General features: G+C 38.4%; 1 protein-coding gene across 7 annotated transcripts in view; it reads right to left on the minus strand.

The window, feature by feature from the left end:
• Positions 1 to 1,045: 1,045 nt before the first annotated feature.
• Positions 1,046 to 17,213, minus strand: part of Nrg3 (neuregulin 3) — a 1,024,516-nt gene continuing 1,008,348 nt past the window's right edge. For 2 of the 7 annotated variants that reach the window (XM_051142174.1, XM_051142159.1), the window contains exons 7-10: positions 14,428 to 14,555; positions 9,744 to 9,917; positions 3,913 to 3,984; positions 1,046 to 3,671 (exon numbers count right to left, since the gene is read on the minus strand). In XM_051142174.1, coding sequence (XP_050998131.1) covers positions 3,164 to 3,671; positions 3,913 to 3,984; positions 9,744 to 9,917; positions 14,428 to 14,555 — 882 coding nt within the window. In that variant the 3' untranslated portion in view covers positions 1,046 to 3,163. The remainder of the gene's footprint in view (positions 3,672 to 3,912; positions 3,985 to 9,743; positions 9,918 to 14,427; positions 14,556 to 17,213) is intronic. The other 5 variants (XM_051142204.1, XM_051142196.1, XM_051142187.1 and 2 more) reach the window with 3 other exon arrangements.

Here is a 17,213-nt window from a genome sequence, read left to right on the forward strand (position 1 = left end):
TCTGAAGTCTGTATGGCCCGTCTACTCTTTTTGGTCAGTGTATTACCTAACTACTTTGTGAGGTCTTGAGAGAAATACTCTTGTATGCCTCTTCTTTTGTTACTTAAAGTGATGTGAATCATTGGATGTGTGATAAACTGACCTTAATTCACAGCAAGGTAGATAATGTGGTACAGTCTAAAAGAGAGTGTTTAATATACATAGGAAGAACAAACCCCAATAATTTCTACTCTACCTTAGCAATATAGATTGGTCAACAGCAGCATTCCACAATAGCTACCAGTAACTTAAAAGATTGTGTTATATTAAAAAAGACATACCAGAAAATGAGAGGAAGCAAAAAAAAAAAAAAGGTGTGATAATCAGTCTGCAATTAATGATGTATGTTATTTATTTACTTACAAATATGTATTCCCATCATAACAATGAGGAAAATGAAGCAAACTCAAAGGTATCATGTAGCAATGATCATGTCCTAGCCAACTCATGAGCTTGAAGAACAAAGCAATAATGGGTCAGGTATCTGCCAGGTGAGGTTACTGTAGAAAGTCTCAGTGCTTTCCACACGTGATACTTGTCATCTGGTGACCTGAGATGTGCCCTTTGAGCTTAGACACTCTGTAGGAATGCTTCCCTGCTCCAAAGGAAACAAAGGCTACTTAAACCACCACAAATAGCCATTTCTGTGGTGGATTTTTGTCTTGAGCATTCAAAAAAAATAGCAATAACTGTAAACTTCCCATAACATAGCCATTGAATGTGCCTGACACTCAGTATTTTCAGAACATGGGGGAAAATCATAATCATATGATATTCAGTCTCTCTTTTATTTAAGTAAGATGACATATTGAGACTTAAGTTATATATCTTATGGTTTTTGTTTCTGTTTTTGTAAAAGATACATTAAAATAACTTCAGTTACTCAGAGTACCTGTCCTCCTAGTTAGAAGAATGGCATCTGTATACAAACAATATATAACATTTTAAGGACAAAAAGCAATAAGCTAAAAACAAAAAGCTAAAATAAAATAACACCGCACAAAGTTGACTTCAACACACCAATGTGGCCTCACTGTTGTTTGACACTCAGGGTGAATAACAACACAGTGCTCCAGTGGATGCTTAACTCTCAGGATTTTATACACCTACAAACACCTACTAGGACTTTCTTACATAGAAAGTATTTTCAAGTAAAGACTAAGTTGAGCAAGAATATATGAAAAATCTATAGTTTTGGAAAACTATAATAACGTTACTTCTCTATTCAAAACAAAATTGTAATAGCTACTAATGATGTCACAAAACTTTTGTCAGATAAAAGGTAGGTTTCCATCAATGTGTTTTCAGCATCCAAGACCTTGGATTCCTATTAAACAGGTTCAATTAGATTTTTAATGCTCTTTCCTTTTCCATAGGTGGTATTTTATCTGTTATCAATGAATGTTCACAGATAACAATTTGCAATATAGGTAACAGAAATAACTTACCTCAAGAAAGAATTGTATGGATACTTTGCTTGAGACAGAAACCAGTGAAATATTAAAGAATCTTTCCCAACACTACAGTAAAAGCAATCTTTTATGTACTTTCAAATACTGTACCTTTTTATTTAGACAGTGTAAACATAACAACACCACCAATAATTGAATAAAGACTGGATATGTGAACACTAGTTTCCTTGAATGCCCCATGAAAATAAGTGAAAATAAAACAGACACACGTCTCCAGGAGAGGTTTTCAGTTCACCTTAGCAGTGGTAAAAATATTGCTTTATTCCAAATGAACATACAACACAATTTATTGTTTGGGGCATTGCTTGTGAACTGAATAGTCTGGGATTTGTGGTTTTCAACCATTTATTCCTTCCATGTTAACCACAGAAGCCAATGCCTCTGTCTACACAGAGCCGACTTGCTATAAAATAGCAGTGGGGATGACAAGAAATAAAATGGTCAACTGTCAATTTGATAATTGGTTTGTGTCAGTAATTTAAGTAAATGATTTAAAATAAACACAACCTCCATTAATTTGCTTTGTGATGCCAATATCAATAAGCCATAGGCTGTCCTTTTCAATAGTATTCACATCAGAAAATGGTCTAGACATTGTCAAGAGTTTTATAAGACCCAGCCATGCAAGTTACCTTGGTTCAAGAACTCGCTAACCAAATTTATATTTAATGGAAAATTTAAAGTGAAAAAGATCTAAGAGGGAAAATCTCTTCTGATTATTAGATTCCCTGATGTTTCAGAACAAATTTTAGCAAGCTTAAATACACACACACATGCACACACATACGTACAAGGAACACATGTGCATACAGCATAATTGCTTGGGTGAGCAAGGCCACACCCTTGCACCCTCACACCTGTGCACTCAGGTACACACACACACACACACACACACACACACACACACACACACTGAGAGGTGCCCTTTCAGAGCTTCTAAGCACTCTCCAAGAAAAACATTTCTATTAGCATTATTTTAGTCACACAACATTGTCATTTTGTCTCTTTTCCTATAATAATTTCACACCTCCCTCTGAGGTTCTGTGCTTTCAAATTACAGAGAAGGATGGCACATAAGAGTAGCTAAGATTGCCCAGATTACTCCAATTTTCTGTCTTCCTTAGAACTTATGTTTTCCTGCCATACTTTAAAAATCAAATACAAAGCACTACATTCCTTGACATGACATAACCTGTGGTGAGAGCATTAAAGAATAGAAATTTAAGGGTTGTAACTCAAGAGTAAAATGGCCAGGGCTGCCTGCTTACTGGCACATATGCCCTTGGGCTAAACCTCATCTCTTTGAAGCTAGGTGAACACCAGTTGCTTTTTCATAAAGACACTGGCACTGTGGGACCAAAGGGTAGAATTGGCCAAATCTTCCAAGAGCCAAAGAGGACAGTGTGGGGACCAACTGAAATTGGATTCTGAATTCTCCCCAAAAGCTTTAGTGGTAAGCTTTATCCCTCCTGAAACGTTTCTTTCCCTTTAAAAAAATATTTTGTTAAAAAACACTATGATATGAGGGCGGCAGACTATTTGGTTTCTTCTAAGTAGATGCTCTTAAATTAATGCATATAAATAATTTGTATTTAATTTCCTCTCTTTCCTGTTGAGCAAAGCATAGAATGCACAGATTCCTACATCTCAAGTCACTTGGTTAACACAGAGTCTCTTTGTATTTCATTTCTTAAGACAAATTGTGCCTCTCGTTCTGATTTGGCTGTGGGACTCAGGGGGAGAAAGGCTGTGTTTTCGCTTGCACTGTCCTCAGTTTCCACGCTGGCCAGTTCATAGTCTTCTGACCGTCTGGCATCAGTCAGAATCCGGATCTGTTCCTGCACAGTCTCTAGTAGTATCTTCACTTCCTGTTGTTCTTCTAGAAGAAGATCGCTGACTGGAATACTCGTATTGACAATGTCAGCAGAGTAGGAGTTTTTGCACCATTTAATGCTTTTGACTTCAGAAATCCCTGGCATTTGCATGCAGGTTTCTTCTAGACCCACCGAAGGGATGATGGGCACAGAATTGGCCCTTGGGGATGAATAACCCACCAGGTCCTTTTGATCCAAACTATTAAAATAGGGGGTTGTTTCTCTTGAAGGCAGTTGCATATTTATTGATGCATTCTGTTGGGTTTTTAAGCCATTGGATGTATACCTGAAAAAGATGAACAGAGTCATATTTTGGCTCCCACTGTGCCTCTGAGAACAATTCCATCCAAAAACTACTTTCCACATGCACCATCTTACTGACTTCTCACAGCAACCCCATGAGACGGATACTACGCTCCCACGGACAGAGAAGTAAATTGAAATTTAGATCAGTGAATCACGTGACTTGCCCAAGGTCACACAGAAAAATAAGTGACAGACTGAGACTCAAACCCAGATCTTCTTACTTTAAGTCCAGGGGTCTTTCAACACACCACAGCTGTATAGGCAGATGGGATATAGTCTTCCTGACCTCTATCCTAGAATACAAAGTAAATGGGGATTGAGCACGTAAGTGTGGCCTTTTTCATTGTGACAAACAGGACACTACCATGGCATCATCACTCATAACTCAGCCACCCTCTCAGTCCTGGGTCTGTCTAGTAGACTAGGGTGGTCCCCGTGATTGGGAGACATCAAGAAGTTCTTGATTGACCATCAAGGTATTGCAGTTCTCAAATCTTCAGCTTTACATTGGAATGCAAATCATACCACTGTCGGCACTTGTTCCTGTAGGGACTGTTTTGCTGGCCCATTGCTGAACCAGAGGACAAAAAATAGGCATATCCTATCCCTCTGCCTGGCCAGGGGGAAGATAAAGTGCCTTCCATAGGATCCTCCCAATCCAGTATTGTTCCTCAGTGTTCCGGCAGTGAAAGAGGGCACTGGTGTACCACAATGGCTTGTCACAACACCAGTGTGCAATTCTAGGTAACTTCTGGATTCCAGGAGCTGGGATATGAATGGCTCGGGGCTGCTGATTTTTCTCTTTTTATCTTTCCAGTGGCAGGAAGGAGACAGATGCATCAGAAATATGTTTATGGGCCCTGTATGGTAGTTTTAATTCTACTTCTCATAAGTTATTCTTAAATATTAAGCATTAACATGTAAGCATAAGATAAACATACCTAATTTCCATAAACATTCCTAATTTAATTTTCTTGGCATAGATTCTAAGTTAAATAATTGTTTTTACACATGTTAAGAATAGTTGCAATGAAATATATTGCATAGCTACAGTGAGCTTCCTACTGTGAGGTCACGATAAAAGCAGTTTCACCAGAATTAGAAAAGAGGGGTGAATAGTCATGTCTCTTCTCACTGTATCCAGGACAGACTTGGCCACCAATAAACCCTGATCTAATGGACATACAATGAAGGAATAGATCTCCAAAGAAAGTACTCTTGTGGTTCATTAACTAATATCAGGAATAACAGCCAATATTTACACAGTGATTTGAGAAAGTAATTTCCCCTCTAATTTCCTCATAAAACACATTTTAGTTCATGATTCTTATGTGATGAATGAATAGAGCGTGCCAAGAGGCATCCACATGACCCACCACAAGTTGGATCTTCACAGAAAGGAAAGAAGGAGGCTTCAAACCCATGTGTCAAATTGTCACTATAAAATTCAGCTAGTGAAGGGAAATCTTAAGGTAAACTAGAGTATAACATCTTTTGGGTGCTTAATTTTATACAGCTGTGCATAAAAAAAAATATTCGTAGAATTTTATCCCTATGTCTTATATGACAGGAAATCAGATTGCAAAAGTGTGATCCATGAATCAATTTCAACAAAAAGAAAGGAGCAAATCTAAGGGCCATTTGTTTAGTCCTTCGCACCATACTTATAGGATGGATATGAATATAGTGAAAATATGCCTTTCATATAATTACATATAGAAAAGAGCCAGGAAATGTGACAGGAATAATAATGCAGTATATCCATGCCATTAGGGTAGATATATAGGTAGAGCCTAATAAGCTGTAATGTGATGGTGATACCAGCATATTATTAAAGACAGATAAGTTCTATTTGTAAACTGTTGAGTACCTTAGAGGATGTTTGTAATTCACTGCTGCAAGGACTCATCAATGTGGCAATGACTAAGCACAAAGGCAACTAATGGCAAACTTCAAACACCTATTCAACCTGTCTGAATTAGGAACTGAAGGGAACTGAAATGAACTACCCTGTCCATTCCCCAAGACAGCTACTGCATAACCAGTCTCTAAACTCATGCTAGAGCATGAAGGTGGGCTTTAAAGAAAGACAGTTCTAGGACCCTCTGGATCCTTTTACTTTGCTATTCTCCCATGCTTCTCTCATTTAGAGTCCCAATAGGATGTCTTCCCCTCTGTCCCAGTTTCCTGGTAAGTGAAGGCTTTCGTGGGACATGCCCCTTGGGCTAGTATGCAGATATAAGTGAGTATATACCATTTGATTCTTTCTGCCTCCGGGTTAACTCACTCATTATGATCATTTCTACCTCAATCCATTTATCCACAAATTTCAGGAATTCCTTGTTTTTAATAGCTGAGTAGTATTCCATAGTGTATATGTAACCCCTTCCCAGATCTCTCCAATGGTCAGAACATTTTCCACAGTTGAGTGGAGAGTGGGATGTGACTTTCTCACGTACTCTGGTGCCTCACATTTGACCATATCCCCTGGAGGGGGAGACCTGGTGGCACTCAGAGGAAGGACAGCAGGTTGCCAAAAAGATACTTGATACCCTATGAGCATATACAGGGGGAGGTAATCGCCCTCAGGAACAGTCATAGGGGAGGGGAATAATGAGAAAATGGGGGGAAGGGAAGAATGGGAGGACACAAGGAATGGGATAAACATTAAGATGTAACAAGAATAAATTAATTAAAAAAAAAAAAAAAAAAAAAAGGAAGACAGTTCTCCAAGGCTGATTTATTCTGAATACGAATTGGTTGCAAGCCCCAATGTCATAACATGATTTTGAATCTCAGTAGAATGGTACTCTTGTTTGAATTTTCCAAATTCTTAAAATATAGGGGCTGGTGGTATAAATCAGTGGAAGTAGAATCTTAGTTAATTACAAGGCTAGGTTCAACACCACACCCAGACAAAAATACAACCCATCATACTATTTGGGTGCATGTGGGATGGTGATGCAGTGAACTTTAAGTGAAACAGCTGTGCCATATTTTTGCATCAGAGGCACAGGATGACCCTCAGAATTTAATTGAGATTTCCTTGTGGGGTTGTGCTGAGGAATCTAGATTTCTAGATAGGATTCTGATATAGAAGTTATTCAGAGTTCTATGTCTCTGGAATCTCAACAATTCTCCAATAGTTTGATACTAAAATTACTCACTAACGGTTATATTAGTTTGGACTGCACCCTATCATCTTTTAAAGAAATTAAAGGCCACAAGTATGCCTTTAAAGACACAGAGGAGTCAAGAAGCTTGAAATAATTGTGTCTTTTTGAAATGGTGTAAGCTGTGAGTGTGAGTCAGTTCCAGAGCTTTGTTACTCTAATTGACACTTTTTTCTTTTTTTTTTTTAATTTTTTTTATTAATTTATTCTTGTTACATCTCAATGTTTATCCCATCCCCTGTATCCTCCCATTCTTCCCTCCCTCCCATTTTCCCATTATTCCCCTCCCCTATGACTGTTCCTGAGGGCCCAGGGGTCCCGCTCAAACTAAGGCACCAGCCAAGGACAATACAGGTGGTAAACTTTAAACCCCTACCCAGATCTAGCCAATGGTCAGAACCATCTCCACAGTTGAGTGGTGAGTGGGATATGACTTTCTCACGTACTCTGGTGCCTCACATTTGACCATGTCCCCTGGAGGGGGAGACTTTTTTTTTTTTTTTTTTTTTTTTTTTCTTGAGATTGGATTTTTCTGTGTAGCCTTGGCTGTCCTGGAACTCACCCTGAAAAACCAGGCTGGCCCTGCACTCAAAGATTCACCTACTTCTGATTCCTGAATGCTGGGATTAAAGGTGTGCATCACCATTGTAAGGCTAATTGACTCTGAAGAGCCAATTTCTGAGGATTATCGTAGTGGAAAGAACTGACTATCCCTACTATGAATTATTCCATTTGACGTCATCAGCCACTGCTGTGTTTTCAGCACCTCCCTTTCCTAGTTTTGTAGTTGATTTGGTCAGAAAGCTAATACACAATCTCACCATTTCTCATGCGATGACCAATGCTAATCTGACATGGCCATTTAAACATCCGTATCCTCCCTGTATTCACCAAGAACACCTTCCAAGAATCCCTGTAGTAAGGTGTCAGGTGCCAGCTAGCTGAGGTGGGAACGCAGTATGTTTTGTACCATGCCCATTTTGAGGATGTTAATCTGACTTTTCTGAATGTATTTCCTTTTATTAGTTTGTAATAGATCAGTTAATTGGCTTGCCATTATTACCAGAGCTGGCAATGATGAGAGCTCCAGTCAGAGAAAAGTATGCTCAGTCTGCATCTTCTCCATTCTAAGTCCTGCTGTCATAGGAAAAGTAATGGGTTCAGGCTGGGCACAATTTCTACCCAGGAGAGAAGCCACACACATGGAGCCTATTTACCAGACAACAACCACATGCTTGATAAACAGGACCAGGTGGCTGATGGCTCTTGCAAATTCATTCACTTCCCTTTCAGGCTCAGGGCAGATATGAAGAATGTTAGCTGTGAAATTCTATTACCAACACCATTTCCAGTCCTGAGAGAGGGTCAGTCCCCTAAGAGTGGAAAATGGCTATTTTTAAGAAATGACGATTAGATTGCTCCCTAAGATTCATTGTTCTGAAGCCAGAGTGACTGACAGAGTCATCATTTATCACTAGTGTGTATATATGTCACAGGCAAAATGTATGTGGATAGCCAGTTACAGAGACTCTTGCCAATCCAGTGGTGACTGAGCCAAAACAATACTACAGACATGCAGGCACAGGAGGAAAAAGACAGGACAGAAAATGAAAACCTCTGAGCCCTGTAAGGTCTGTGAATTTGTGATTCAAACCACGACCTGACATCGGCTCTGAGCATCCTTACATCAGGAACACCTGGGGCAAACACTAGCGTATTGGCCAAGAAGAAAAAAAAATGACAGTAAAAGATGGGTTTTCTAGACACTCACACATTCTATTAGTGATCATAGAGAAAGAAAGGGTGTATGAATGTACAGAGTTCTGGGGGAAACCATTAGTTACTGATAAAGTAATTATAAAACCGGGTCAGTATAGGTACAGGTAAATGGAAAGACCCTTTCACAGATAAGGCCAAGCAAAATGCCGAACGATTATTCACTTCCATCAGTTTGGACCACTTAGCTGCCCTGTCTCCTTGCACCCTATCTCCTAGCATCCTTTCTTTTTCAAGAAACCCACATCAACATTAATTAGACAGGACAACAGCCTATCTATCCCATGTCTAAAAGAAAAGAGAAATGTAAATACTAGGAGCAGGACATCTCAGAACTCCAATCTGAGATAATCACCTGAACCCTGGCCTGACTCATTCAGAAAGTCAACTCCTAGACACAACGAGAACCTCATCTACAGTAAATCTAGATTCTTGAAATTAACATAGCTTATGAAAATCACTAAAGAAAACACTGCATCTGTGAATTCCATATGACTGACCCAGACTCTTAATTTTCCTTTTTGATCTGACCATCAACTTTTGGTCAGATGATGCTTAGGCTCAGATGACAACAGTTTCTGAAATTGTCACTGGTTGTAAGGGACAAGAACCAAACTTTAATCACATGTTGTTCCCTGTACCCTTGAGAGGCTTACACCAAGAGCATAGTTATGACTAGAACCCATCTTTAATTCCACTCTATGCCTTGAGCCCTTTGTGTGTTTGTGCCTCCTAGAGGTCATGGTGCTTTTGTACTGAACGCAACAGAGACATGGTGTCCAAAATCTCTGATGCCACTGTAGCACAAATAATGAAGACATCTGAGTTCTGAAAGTTCCTCTGTGACTTTCTACTTGTAATATTTGCCAAAACCCCAGATTCAAGAATACTGGAATGGATGTAGATACCTCATTTATATTAAAGGCTATCTTTTAGGGTTTTGTCAATACTACTGACCAGAAAGTTAATTTTATTTTTTTTCTAAATTCTCTGATAAAACAATACTTTATCCTTCCAGGCTTCCAAAAAAGTTTTTTTTATATACTAACCTACTGTCAGACTTCTAGTAGTCTCCTATGTAAGTCCCTTGCTTTAAGACCTACCCTTGGCAAGGTATCGCTTCATGGTCGGGGATTCTTGATTCTTCCAGCTGTTGATATGCTGGTCCTACAATCCCACCCAGTCGATTTCGGGGTGAAGGTGGTGTTCTTCGGAAAGCATTCCTATGGAGCATCCCACTCCTTTGTCCTGGGCTGCAGCAAGAAGCAATACTCCTGCTGGGTTGCAGAAACAAAATAAAACCAGGAAACCAGAGAGATCATAATAACCCCTGCAAAGTGCTAAAACATCTCAGACATTGAATTCAGGCCTCACATCCTTAAAGTTCTATGCTATGAATGTCAAATACACACTCAGATAAAATTAGAAGTTGCTTAATTCATTTATTGTTGGAGGTGCTGAGAGAGAATCCCCCATGTTTCTGGCTTTCTAGCTAAGACAGAATTGGGTTTAAGGAAGCCTCAAGATCCCAATTCCCTTCCACCCGGATTTCCCAAGCTACAGTAGCTGTCTTTCTAATTGGCATAAAAATGCCCTCATTAGGCAGTGATGAGAACAGAATGAAGGAAGCCCAGAGGGGATTTATGGGGGAAATTTCCATTTCTTAGTGACAGGATAAACAGACCTTACTTTAATTGGCATTCTTTCCTTCACATATGTGTTAAATTCTCAGTTTACCGTCCCAGATTTTCATCAGTCCCAAGAAACTAGTTTTGAATTCCAGTTTGCTTTTAATAAGTGCCTGCTTCAGTTGTGTTGGGTGTATGCATCCAAACATTTCAAATGACTAAATATTGGTAGAGGCCATCAAAAGCAAAATGCATAAGTGACCTATATACTTCATCTTAAGAAAGTAAGTCCTAATACACTGACTGTTTTCAAGCACTGGATTCTATGAGAATAAACCATCACGTTAACTGAAAGATTCTTTATCAGTTCCATTCTCCAATGCACTGAGTTGCCAATGTTCAGACTTAAGTGTTCCCTGAGGTATCAGGTCATATGGTCCAAATTTTTCTTACATGAGTATATAGTGAGCTAAAAATCTTATGCTACACCCACACTGTCTAAAAATATCACTGCAATTATACAGGCTAGGAAAAAAAATACTCAAACATCAGCAGTGTACCCATAGGGGACAGCTTGCAAATATAATCTTAACCCTGTTACTTTATTATTTGGGATTTATCACCTTTTCCATCAATATTACCATTATCCCAATTTTATAAGTATAAAACACATTTTTAAAAAATATTTTTAGATAGGGAATTACTATCTGGCTGGCCTGAAACTTGATATGTAGACCAGTCTGGACTTCAATTCATAGAAATCTACCTGTGTTTGCCTCCTGAGTTTTGGAATTAAAGGCATGCACTGCCATGTAAGCACATTTGGCAAATATTTCAACTGTGAGTTTGAGTAACTGATAGTTGAGTGCGAAGATCCATTTTGCCAGTACTGTTAAAGTGACAGGTTAACACTAACTTGTCTATTTAGCTCAGACACCAAATCATGTCATATTTTAGTTGTTAGCCATGTCACCTGTTGTAGAGCTCCCAGATGCCTGGTGACATGGTCATCATATTCAGTCTCTTAGTCAGTATCTTTAAGGAGATCTCTAACATTGACTCTGCTTTCTTCACTCCCACATCTGTCTAACCCCATAGGAATTAGAAGCTAGGGTTGGGGGATTTGGCACTAGAGTGAGCTACTCATGTCTCTGTGCTATTAGAAGCATGGTGGCACTTGTGCTAAAAGCCTGGAGAGAAATAAAAGGCATTTTAAATTGGACCAATTGAGGAGTTTATAAGAATCATGATTGGGGGTCATTACTTGGGAAGAAAAGAGAGGAAGCTACACAAGACACTGCTGCACTTTAGGCCACCAACAATACGAAGCTATTACCATCAAGTCGAGGGAAAAATTTTCAGAATAGAGACAAGGGTTGAAATTCATGTAGCCAGCTTTGTGGCCTCAGAAGGCCAAGTGGCACAGAAATGAGGCAGGGAATGGAATGACTGACATCATTGTTCAAGCCCTTTCATCCCTCATCAGTACCTCACTTGGATAAGCCGGAAGCCAGATGACAGGGAAGTCTGAATTTCAACTGGTGCATATGGTTTTGCAGAGAAAGTGACTGGAATGAGAATGAGGGCAGAAGTGGACAAAACAAGATGTTCGCATCACCCTCAGGTATTTTTGTGGGCTTACACCATAGAGTAAAAAGTTCAAGTTCACTAAGTGTCATGTGCGAGGCCAACATATATGAGGTACAAAACACCATGTGTTCTATGATTTGTGGCGCCATAACTGGCAGTGCAAAGACTCATCTATGTCACTGGATGCTCTGGGCTCCTGTCACTGTTGATAACCTATATTGCTATCATTGTAAGCAAGTTAGATTGCCAAAATATAATGCAATATACATGACATGCCTTGATAGATTTTTTTCCAACAGGTAGGTTTTTCATTAAACATTAGGAATAACAGTTTATATTAATAGCTTTGTTTCATATTAAGGCATCCAAGGGAGTCATATTTTCAGTGCACAACAAGAAATTAATTATTCATAGCTTGCTGAACTGTCAAAACAAGGTCTACCAGTATGAAGTAGTGGACCATCTTTAAAAGCAGTTGTAGACCTATTGGTCAATCAGTGATTCAGGCCTCTAAGCCAGGGGCATTCAGGAAGTTATGGAACATTTGGAAGGAAATATAAATCAGCAAACATGTTATCAATCATAAAACTTTTTAGTCTATTGCATATTTTACAAAACAAAAGCTATGATGTATTAATCTATAATTTCCAGTTCTAAAGGCACTTTATAAATCAACTCTTTCCCATCTTTCAGCACATAGACTATGCGAACAGATACTGCAATGTCATCAAATCAAAGAACAAAAAAAAAAAAAAAAAAAGAAAAAAAAAAAAAAAAAGGAAGGCCCTTTAAGATACCCTCATTTAATCTCGGAGTTCTAAAAACCAAAATCAAAGGTAAGGATGGGAGACTAACAAAAGCTAACTGGCTACCTGGACACAGTAATGCTATAGTTCCAACAGGGCAGAAGTCATCATTTAAATTTCTCAAATTCAAAATATTTCTGCCATAATATGCTACAGAGTAATACTATACTATTTTACCCAATAGTAGATAACTATGATAACATTATTTTAGAATAAGCCTGGGAAAGTACTGTTTGGGGGAAACTATTAACAGGCTAGTAATTTCGGACTCCTTTAATTAATTAGCTTCTGTGAGGCCAAGTGAAGTAAATGGCTATTTTCCTAGGAAGTATGTAAATGCTAGGACAAATCACAGACTTGCCAACAGTAATCAATGCAACTATTCAAATGGCAAACTATCTCACTCCTAAGCTGAAGATCCTGAAAGTGTTTTCGTTGTCCAATCCTTGGTACTCTAGAATCTATCTACTGCAGAGGTATGAGAATGAACATTACCATCAACTGCTGGGGGTTAGTGTGCTCACTGTTAGAATAACTGAACATCTTATAGGAAATACAGCCAGGATAGTAAAGTCTTTGGGGGAGGAGATTAGGAATTCAGCTCTTTTCTTGTGTGTTTCTGTCTTGCTAGTATACAGAAACATATAGGAGAAGATATAGGAAAAAATGTCCGTGACATCTTCTATTGCTGGACACAATTGATACAACTTTAAAAGCTTTAACTCATATACATGATTTTAAAATATTAAAATTATATATAATATTAGATTAAAATTGAAAATATTATATATATACAGTGCTATTACTGTATATATTACATATATAATATATGTACATAATTTTAAAGATTTAAAAGTGATTGTCTAAGAGAGGGAATGTCCAGTTTTTGGACAGCTTTTACAGATTAAAAATATTAATTTTAATACAAACAAATATAGTGCCTATTCTAGTATTAGATCCACATTCATCCTTTGGTTAGGACTATATATGGTTGATGTTTAAAAATATATTCCTCATGCACAAAACAGAAAAAGTGGACAAAAATATGGTGGAGAACATCCTCAGCTTGAGCATTTCCTATGATGTATTAAATGACTTTGTAGTTGTCCTTTATCCCCAGTGAAATAGTTTCTGTGATCAACATGGCAGGGGGCTGGGGGAGAGGGGAGGGAGAAAGAGAAAGAGAGAGAGAGAGAGAGAGAGAGAGAGAGAGAGAGAGAGAGAGAGAGAGAGAGAGAGAGAGAGAGAGAGAGACAGAGACAGAGAGAGACAGAGAAAGAGAGAAAGAGATGCCACTGCTCAGATAACAGAATATCTTACATGTCCATAGAGTACTCTCCAGGATTTGCCCCTGGAACTTTTGTGAGAAGTATTTGGAACATTTGGTGCATGTCACATAGCTGCCTAGAGGAGAAATAGATGTTAGCTTTGCAACCAGTGATCAAGCAGGCTAGGGGAAAAATCCTCTTTTAATAGTTTTTCAGAGTACAACTGCTCATTCACTGGTCTGTGCCTGCAGCTCTGATGCAAGCTAATAGTTCCTTTATGTTATTGTAGAGACAGAGTGATGCTTCTGAGGGAAGCTGGAGTGTTAATGTTTGGTTTCTGGCTGTGGGCTGTCTGAACATCACTTCTATAGAGAACCATATTTATAGATACCGGAATAATCACTCCTATGGATTATGGGTCTGCCTGTCATTTCTGGGCACCTGTCTATTTCTAATGTGAACTCACCTACCCCAACCAAGATTTGTTAAGCATACCTGTGGTGCTTGCCAAGCTGGCTTCCTCTGTCAGGAGAAGAGACCTCTGGGAATGACTGGGGACCCGCAAAACTTGACTCCATTATTTTCTCCAGTGCAGTAGCAGGATGCCTGTCCGCCTTTGAATACTGTAGGAAATCACATGCAGAGTTGTGAGCTGTAAGTACATTATGAGAAGGGGGCTGACAACACAAGAGCTAGGCATTGAAAAGTCCTTTCTTCTCCTCTCCTCTCCCGTCCCCCCCTCTCTCTCTCTATAAAAAAAAAAAAAAAATATATATATATATATATATATATATATATATATAATAGGTATTAAAAAAGAAGAGCACTTATATTTTAATTGAATAGGCCATTTTTCATTAATTGGCAGCAGCTATTTAAAGTCATGTTTATATAAATTTTAGGAATAACATGGGAGAAAGGAACTAGAAAAAATATTATGACCGCAGGAGGATAATCCAAAAGTATAGCTTGGGATGACGTAGAAATATTCTAGAAATCTCCGTTTTAGATCACATGCAAAACTAAAGGGCATATAATTTCAAATTAGCTGAAGATGAGATATAAAAAGACTAGAAAAGATTTAAGAAAACAAGGCAGAACTCATTCTATTTATTTTGGTGCTGAGGATTGATCCGGGGTCCTTGCTCATGCTTCACTATTGCACTATACCCCTCAGTCATAGAACAAGACATAAGAATAAACTGTCACTCTGGTTGCTCAAAGTAAGGAGTTATAAATTCTGATTAATCTTTGATATTGGTGGATACATATGTGTTGTGACCAGGATATAAGAAACATAGAAACCAGAAAAGAGAAAAAAAAAAAAGAAAGAAAATATTATTAAGTCAAAAGAAACCATAGACAGCTGTGTAACAGGAAAGAGTGATACACTGAAGAGGAAAAGAGCCGTGATGAGTGTGAAACCCTCAATGATGAGGACCGAGTTGCTAGATATAAACATTAAAAGACAAATTCACACAGCAACAATAACGTCAGCCATCTGACTTATGAAGGAGCATATTTATAGTCAGTGGAGGAAAGATCACAATGTAGGTGTCGGGTGTGCTACTCGCAAGTCAAGGCCTGGTGAGTTTGAGGCTATCATGAGCTGCAGAGTAAGACAGACTCTCAAGAACAAAACAAGCAATAAAATAAAGATCATGCAAGATGGATAAAGACATTACGTGAAAATTATAGGGGGAAATGTGTAACAGTAATAATATCAAGTAAAATACAATTTTCTACTTCTATACAAAATTACTTTTAAAGATGGATATTTCATATAAAGGAAAAACAACTCAACAAGTAATAAATATTTATAAATTTTCTACTTAAAAACAGCTTCAAATGTACACAGTGCAGCTAATAGCACAGCATAAAACCCTGGAGGAACTCGGGCATGTTGACAGCTTTTATTATAGGATAAACAAATACATGAAGCATTGAGTCTGAAGGAAAAGCATAGGATTCAGCAAGAGGTAGTGAGACAGCAGCTATTCACGAAAAAAGAGTAAATTTGTTTCTAGTTTTGTTTAAGAAATAGCAACCTGCTTAAATGATTACATGTAAACAAAATCATAAAATATTAGAGAAATGAACTGGGTTTTTAAAGGCTTTCTTAATAAACTACAAAATAATAAAAGATTTGGTTAACTTAATTATGATAGAAAATTAAACATAGTAAACAGATTTTGTAAGTTAAGAGATTCTACACAGCACAATGAGTACAATTATGTATAACGTTAAAAATAGAAGATCAGTGTGCCTTTCAGAATTGGATGAATGAACTCTCTGGAGGGGCGTGTCTGTGTGTGTGTGTGTGTGTGTCTGTGTGTGTCTGTGTGTCTGTGTCTGTGTGTGTGTGTCTGTGTGTGTCTGTGTGTGTGTGTGCGTCTGTGTGTGTCTGTGTGTGTGTGTGTGTCTGTGTGTGTGTGTGTGTCTGTGTGTGTGTGTCTGTGTGTGTGTGTGTCTGTGTGTGTGTGTCTGTGTGTGTGTGTGTCTGTGTGTGTGTGTCTGTGTGTGTCTGTGTGTGTGTGTGTCTGTGTGTGTGTGTCTGTGTATGTGTGTGTGTGTGTGTCTGTGTATGTGTGTGTGTGTGTCTGTGTGTGTGTGTGTCTGTGTGTGTGTCTGTGTGTGTGTGTGTCTGTGTGTGTGTGTGTCTGTGTGTGTGTGTCTGTCTGTGTATGTGTGTGTCTGTGTGTGTGTGTGTCTGTGTGTGTGTCTGTGTGTGTGTATGTGTGTGTGTGTCTCTGTGTGTGTGTGTCTCTGTGTGTGTGTGTGTCTGTGTGTGTCTGTGTGTGTGTCTGTGTCTGTGTCTGTGTGTGTGTGTATGTCTGTGTGTGTATGTGTGTGTCTGTGTGTGTATGTGTGTGTCTGTGTGTGTGTGTCTGTGTGTGTGTGTGTGTGTGTGTGTGTGTGTGTCTGTGTGTGTGTGTGTGTGTGTGTGTGTGTGTGTGTGTGTGTGTATGTTAGTAATTTGTCCATAACCTTAAGTGACATGCTTTCTATTTGGACACAACATCCAGAAATTAAAACAGGAGAATGTTTTTATTTAATAAGTGCAACCAAATCCTTCAAGATGAAAAATTATTTTTAAGAAAGATGGGCCTAAGTATAAACTTGGAAAAATATTTTCTAGCCCACCTAGAAATGAAGAATATTGAAAAACTATCCAAAACCCAAATGAAAAAAAAATATGGAAGGTAGAATGTGCTTGCAATCAGTTTGTGATCAATTTAGAATGCAAATTAAGAGGTTTATTTCAGAGGGACTTCTTAAGG

The sequence above is a fragment of the Acomys russatus genome, chromosome 3, assembly GCF_903995435.1.
Source record: "Acomys russatus chromosome 3, mAcoRus1.1, whole genome shotgun sequence".
Lineage (NCBI taxonomy): Eukaryota > Metazoa > Chordata > Mammalia > Rodentia > Muridae > Acomys > Acomys russatus.